Below are 7,174 nucleotides of genomic sequence, written 5' to 3'. Positions count from 1 at the left end.
AAACAGCAGGAATCTCTGCTCCTGACAGTTCTGAAGGCTGTCAGTCTGAGACGAAGGTTACCAGCTGAGCTGGTTTCTCCTGAGGCCTCTCTTCTTGGCTTTATGATGGATGTCTTCTTTCTCCATCCTCACGTGGTCGTCCCTCCGGGCCTGTCTGTGTCCCGACCTCCTCTTCTCATAAGGACACCCGTCAGATCGGAAGAGGGCCCACCCCAATGACCCCGTACTAACTTGAGTCAGTGTAAGTCGCTCAGTCATGTCTGACTCTTTGCAGCCCCATGGACTGTAGCCCACCAGGCTCCTCTGTCCATGGGATTCTCCAGGCAAGAATACTGGAGCGGGTTGCCATTTTCTTCTCCAGAGGATCTTCCCGACCCAGGGATTGAACCCAGGTCTCCTATGTTGCAGGTGGATTCTTTACAGTTTGAGCCACCAGGGAAGCCCATACTCACTTATATCTTTAAAGATCCTGTCTTCAAATAAGGTCACATTCTGAGGGACTAGGGCCAGGACTTGAGCACATGACTTTTGGCAGTCGACACAATTCAGCCCATAACACACCGGGCCAACCTGCTTCAACCATGCCAAGTCTCAATCTCTTCATCACTGAAATGGGGCTAATGATTGAACAACCCCTGAGCCTGTGCTCTAGAGCCTGGGAACCGTAACTACCGAAGCCTGAGTACCCTAGAACACGTGCTCTGCAACAAGAGAACCCACAGTGAGAAGCGTAGCCCCTGCAAGTAGCGAGTAGCCCTGCTCTCTGCAACTAGAGAAATCCACAGGGCAACGAAGACCCAGCATCACCAAATAAATAAATAAACATTCTTTTTTAAAGAGGGAGATGAGGATGACCAGATCAAATAATTCCGATGAAGCCCTTAGCCCAGTGCCTGGCCCCTAGATCAAACACACAGATGTCACTTCTCCCTGTGGTACGTGTGGGTAGTCCCACCTCTGGGAAGGTCACTTCTCTGCAGGACCACTTCTCAACAGGAGGCCATGGACCTGTTGGTACTTACCTAGCCCTTTGCCCAACAGTTTATTTCTGTCCGGTAAATACCAGGAGGTATTGTGTTCTGAACACAATTTGCACTTTTTAAGCCTCCGTGGCTTTGCACTGGAAGTACCCTCCAAGGATGTCCTTCCTTCCTCGTCTTCCTGGAGGAGGCATTTGTGTCTTCAAAGGAGTAAATAAGACCCTCTACATCTCTTATCATGCCCCACCTCCCCTGCTTAGGGCTAAACCGTGTGCTAAGCTGACACAGACCTTGAAAATACTAATGATGAGGAGGCTGGTGATGGTTAGATGACTGTCTCCTTCCCCTCCTCCCCTCTCGTCTGAGCATTCCTTGAAGGCTGAGATGAGTTCCTTCTGGGGGCGGGAGGGGGGCACTCAGACATCCGGACGGTGCCTGGCACAAGTTACTCCGCAGGCAGAGACCTGCTCAGACTAGACGGATGGCCAGGCCGAGGATGCCAGGATAGGAAATGGCATGGGAAATGTGTGGGGGCGGGTGGGGGTGATCACCGAACACGCCGCGGCGTGATCCCTATGATAGCCTGATGGAGACTAGAGCTGAAGATGTGCTCAGGTAGGGCTGTCAGCAGGTGAAGTGGGGCCTGGAAGGAGGCTCACAAAACAGATCACAGGGGCGGTCCCGAGGAGGAGGAGGGCCTGGGATGCTCAGGGGTGGTTGTCAAACCTTCCCAAACATTGTAGATCCCCCTGGAGAGCCGCATTTCACACCAGCCACATTGCACGTGCGTGTCTACATACACACACACACACACGCGCGCGCGCGCGCACAAAGGTTTCAGGAAGCCACAGTTAACTTAGATGACGTGAACATTGGTATTTACATTGCATGTCTTCCATTTCAAAGATGGCTGACTTGATCTGGTAAGTTGATTTCATGAGCCGCCACTGGGATCTGAAATGCGGTTTGAGACCGCTTGCTCTAAGCAAGCCTGACACTTTGTGCTGTATGTTCCCCTGTATTTAAAATTTAATATTGAAGATACATTTATGTCTTTTCTTCATAGTTTTCGGTTCAAAATAAGGAAGAGAGAGAGAGAGCACTGGGAAAATACAAAACAATAAAATTAAATAGGTTTTCGGGAAGGCAGTTTAGCAAAATGTGGCACAACAGACACAGACACGGGTGTGTCTAGCAGTTTCACTTTAAGAAATATGCTCATGGGGCAGAGGGGAGTAAAGCCCTGAGCACCTCGTGAAGAATGTTTATAAAATGAAACAACATCCCTGACCTGGGGCACCCATGGAGCCATCCTTGGCCTGAGGTCACCCAATACTCAGTTACTGACGTCGAAAGGGGCAGGGATCCTGGAGAGAGAGGTGCCAGGGAGTCAACAGTTAATGCCAGCCTATAAAAGGATAAGCCTTCGCTGGTTTTACAAGGGTGGGTGAATGGGAGAGGCAAGTTAGAAAGTGCACACACCGGGAGGTTACCTAGGGTTGACTCTCGGGACTTCTCTGTTTTTGGCAATGAGCGTGCGTTCTTTTTGTAAGAACGGGAGATTTTAAAGGAAATGGGAGAAAAGAAAGGAACAAGAAAAGGAGGGAAAGGGAAGAGCGAGAAGGAAACGGAAAGATGAGGGGGAGGAAGGGAGACTAGAGAAGAGAAAGGAAGGAGTGGATGCTGGGGCGCCCAGGAGAGGCGAGCGCGCCAGGCCGCGCGGGCCGAGGCAGGAGCCGCAGGTCCCAGCGCCGCGCACTCGGGATTTTGGTGCCAGAAGCCGGAGGAGGCTCGGAGGGGAGCGAGCAGCGCCTCCTGCTAGATCCCCAGGTAGAGGACTGGGGCCGACAGCGACCCCGGCTCCCAGGGGGGCCCCTGCGGCGGCGCCGCGCCGTCCGGGGTCTCCCTGCGCTTCATTCCGGCCGTGCGCGTCGGAGTTCACCCCGTAACCCCGCCGCTGGCTCAGTATTCTTGGGGGTTTCGGGGTGAGACGAAGAGCTCGGGAGGAGGGGGATGGGAGGAGATGCAGAAACACCATCTGTGCCAATTTTTTCTTATTTCTTAAAGGTAGCTTTTTCAATGTAAATACTTTTAAAGCAAAAAAAAAAAAAAAATTCCAGCTCAAGGTGTCAGTTTCAGAAAGTTTCACGGAGGAGCGGCGTGGGGGCTGGGCGCGGGACTGGAGGCAGCGTAGGTGGAGCTGGGGCTCCGTCCTGCCTCCAGCCTGCTTGGACCCTCTGTCCCGCAGACCACCCCCCCTCCCCGTCCCGTCCCGCCCTGCCCTTCCCCGGCTCCCCCTTCACGTGCGCGCGCACTGACACCCAGGCGCTCACAGAAACCGCGCCCCCAACGCCCGCCTCCGCATCCCGGGCCTGGGACTGTCCCGGGTCCCGGGGATGGGGAAGTGCGGCGGCTCGGCTCCCCGGATTCCTGGTCCCCGGGCTCCCGCCTCAGCTCTCCTTTCTCTGTTTCTCCCGCCCCCCACCCACTGTTCTGCTCTAGGCGTCACCAGCACAGGGAGGTGGAGACCAGCTAACCTCGCGCTCCCGGCATCGTCCTCACCTAGCGAGCAACACGCGAGCCGGGGGTGCGTGGGTGGGTGGGGGCAGGGACTGCGAGGGGGCGCCTGGCCCGGAATGCGGGGGGCGCGGGGGCTCTGTGCCAAACGCCAAGACCCCTTCCTCTCCCAGCCCGGGTGCCGGCCACCGCCATCCCTCTCTCGTCTCTCTCGGCTCGGCCACCTCGCTCTCCTCCGCTTCCCAGCACTGAGCGCCTTGGGGTGGTGGTGATGAGGTTTGGCTCGAACTTGGGGAAGCGGAGGAGGGGGTGTTATGGGCGGGGGGGCGCCCTCCAGCCACCCCCGCCCCGCGGTAGGAGCTGCTGCTGGAGTGATGGCGCTGCAGGCCGCCTCTCCTTCCCCGGTCGCCCCGCCCTCCCCCACCTTGCGCTTTTCCATGGCGATTCCCGGGGGGACCCCCCAGCAGACCGGCGGGGATCGGAGGGGTAGGGGAGACGATTTTGCGGGTTTGAGGAGCGCGCGAGGGAGCAAGGAGGTGCTGGAAGTGGCTTAGGGAGGAGCCAGGTGTGCTGAAGCGCCCGCGGTGGGCGGGAGACCGGCCCAACCTGGTCCAAAGCCCCAGGGCCCTGCCTCGCTCCGTACTCCCCGCCTCCACACCGACGGTCGCCGGGAGAAGTTAGATGGGCGGCTGCAGGGTCAGCTGTCACAGCTTGCGTGCGCGCGCGCACGCGCGCGCGGCAGCAAGTGCGGGCCTCGCCGCCTACCGCCTCCCTAGAGACCCCGCCGGGCTCCACATCTCCGCTCTTCTCATCACCTTGGGTCCCCCACCCCGGGCCTGTGCGCATCCCGGGCATCGGCACAAACCCCCTTTCCTTCTTCATTCCCCTCCCGCACCCCCGCTGGCGGATGCTCTTTCTCTCCACCCTTCCCCCTAGGGTCACTATGGGGACGCGAGGGAGAGATTTGTGTTTAATTCTTGCCGCTATTCAGAGAGAAGAAAAAAATAAAGGAACCAAAGGCAACCCGAAAGCAATTTACTTCAAGCCTTTATTATTGTAGTGTAAAAGAAGTTTATATACAGGGAACGTTTCCAGCAAAACACTCACTAAATAGCCTTCACATCAGGCCCCCCCCCCCCTTCCGGCCCCGCAGTCGGCAGCTCTGTCTGGGAGACCCCTCTTTCGGGGTTCCCAGGCTCTCCCTTCATTTTTCTTCTCCGGACTCCACCACTCGAACTCCGGGTCGCAGGAGCCCCGGCCCCTTCCCTCTGCCCGGGGCGCCGTGAACCCCGCCTCCTAAGCGGTCTTCCTTTGTCCCTAAGCAGTCCCCCAACCTCCCTCTCCCACCCCGTTGATGTGGTTTCCTCATGGAAACCCAGAGCACTTTCCCCTCTTGTCTTAGGTGCTGCTGCGAGCCTCCTGCAAATCAGAACCAGCTCGTGGTCGAGGCCAGTTAGAGACAGCTCTTCATCAGCAGTGGGGCTCGTGAGCACCCAAAATAAGGGGGGGAAATAACCCTGCCCACCCTTCCCCACCTCAAGCATCCTCCCCCAAGGCAGGAACAAGACATAGATACAAAAGCAGCAGGGTATCCCTTCCCCGCGCACGCGCGCGCGCGACAGGTGTGGGTGCCAGGCAACTAAGGCGAGCGGCTCGCGCTGCTGGAACCCAGCTGCGCCCAGGGCGCGCGGGCGCAGCCTAAGTCTCTTTGCGCCGGGCCAGCGCGCCTGCTTAAAGGCACGCTGGCTCTTCTCTTCTGGGGAGGGCGTGTGAGAGCTGTGGCAGGGGGCCTCTGCGAGCACAAGTCCAGGGGCACGCAGGCAAGGGCGGCGCTGCCTCCACTCTCAGAAGGGGATTTAGAGCAAGCCAAGCAAGTACAGGCGAGGGACAGTTGAAAGCAGAGTCTGGGGAGGTGGAAGGGAATCTTCAGGTGTTGGCTGAGAGGCAGACTCAGACTGCGATGCATGGCTCAGCTCAGCTGTGTCACTGGGCCCACGCCAAGCCTGTCTGGGAGTTGTTTGCACGTGGGCTTCGAAGGCTCGAAGGCATGGCCCGCCAAGTTCAGTCACGTGTCCATCGGTTGTTTACACTCGACGGGGCTGTGGGCCGTGCAGCTGCTCATCATAGCGCTCCAGCCAGGTGCGCACCTCGGAGACCTGGTAGCCGTCGGGGCCGCGGCCGCCCTGGTACATAATGGTGCCACTCTGGATGATGTAGAGGCGCTCGAAGTAGGCACCGTAGGCCGAGCTGCTGGAGTTGGTCATCGTGTCGAGCACGAGAGCGCATTCTGGAGCCCCTTGCTGCAGTACGCGCGCGGCGCTGACCCGGTCCTCCAGGCTTCGGTGCTGCGGGATGCTGTAGGGAGAGTCTGTGGTGACCCAGCCGTCGGAAGGGTGAGCTTCCTCGATGTAGATGATGAGGAAGTCGACGTCGCGCTGATACTTGGTGACCAGGCGCTGGAAGGCGCTCATGCGCGCCATGAACGGTGGTCAGGTGCAGCTGCCGAAGTTGAGCACCAGCGGACGGTTTCCTCGGGCGTAGTCGAGGATGTGCTGGTTCTGGAAGCCGTCGGGCAGGACCACCTCAGAGTTGGGCGCCGGCCCGCCTTCATGCGCCTGCTTGAAGAAATCCAACTTCTGGCCGTGCCAGACGGCCCTCAGCGACGCCAAGGTGCACAGGCGGTTGTCGTCGGACACGCAGACAGGCGGGTCGTCGGGGGGCACCTCCTCGCCATCGCTGTTGAGCTCCACTTCGATTTCCGGCTGACCCCGGCGTCGACGGCCCAGTAAATGCTTACGGATGCACAGGAAGTCTAGCAGCCAGAGCATGAAGGCCGTGCCCAGGAAGCGCGGGAAGAGCACGAGGCACGAGGCCGTCTGGGAGCAGAGCCTCAGGGAGTGAAGCAGCAGGGAGCGCAGCATGGTGGCGGCGCCCCCCAAAGTCCCCCTACCTTCCCCCACCACCCACCGCGGGGCAGCCTGGCGAGACATCTGGGCTTCGGCTGTTCGGAGAGCTCAATTTATAGCCGAGGCATCAATTGGCGGGAGACTCCACCTCCGGCCGGGGCCCGCCCCCTTGCAACTTGAGCCCGAAGGGATCACCCCGCGGCGCGGCCAGGGCCTTAGAAATCGCCGGCCGAGGGCGAGCACCAGCGGCTGGAAGGCGGGGCGGCCCGGCCCGGGGGCCGGAGGGGCGGGGCTGGGCCCCGAAGCCCGCTCGCCGGGACGGGCGATCAGGACCTCGGTGGCGGCGCGGGTCAGACAGCTGGACCAGGGACCCGGGAGTCCGCGGCGGAGGTCCTCCGGCTAGCGCAGGCACCAAGCTGGCCCCGATCCCGGCGTCCCAGCCCCGACCCGCGCGCGCCCCTCGCCGCGCACCTGAGCGGAGATCCCCGGCGGACAGCCGCGCCGCGCCGGAGCTCCGGTTCGCTTCCCGCGCGCCGCCGCCAACGCCGCCCCCGCCGCTGCTGCTCGTGCGGGGCCGCTGCCCAGGTGCCGCCGGAGCCTGGGTCGGCGGCCGCCGCTTCGCTGGCCCCGGCTCCTGCCCCGCCGGGGACGCTGGCCCGCAAGGAGGCAACTTTGGGCCCCCGCGGCTTGCCGCGTTCGCCCGCGGGCGCCGCTCGCCTCCCGGAGCCCGCCCGCCTCCCGCGCGCGCTCACACTCGCGCCTCGCACACGG

General features: G+C 60.7%; 1 protein-coding gene across 1 annotated transcript; it reads right to left on the bottom strand.

The window, feature by feature from the left end:
- Nucleotides 1–4,525: 4,525 nt before the first annotated feature.
- DIO3 (iodothyronine deiodinase 3) lies at nt 4,526–6,627 on the bottom strand. Its single transcript, NM_001010993.3, has one exon. It carries the CDS (start codon nt 6,485–6,487, stop codon nt 5,582–5,584), a length of 906 nt encoding a protein of 301 aa, NP_001010993.2. The 5' UTR covers nt 6,488–6,627; the 3' UTR covers nt 4,526–5,581.
- Nucleotides 6,628–7,174: the final 547 nt, after the last annotated feature.

The sequence above is a fragment of the Bos taurus genome, chromosome 21 (assembly GCF_002263795.3).
Source record: "Bos taurus isolate L1 Dominette 01449 registration number 42190680 breed Hereford chromosome 21, ARS-UCD2.0, whole genome shotgun sequence".
Lineage (NCBI taxonomy): Eukaryota > Metazoa > Chordata > Mammalia > Artiodactyla > Bovidae > Bos > Bos taurus.
This window is presented reverse-complemented; position numbering and strand designations above follow the sequence as displayed.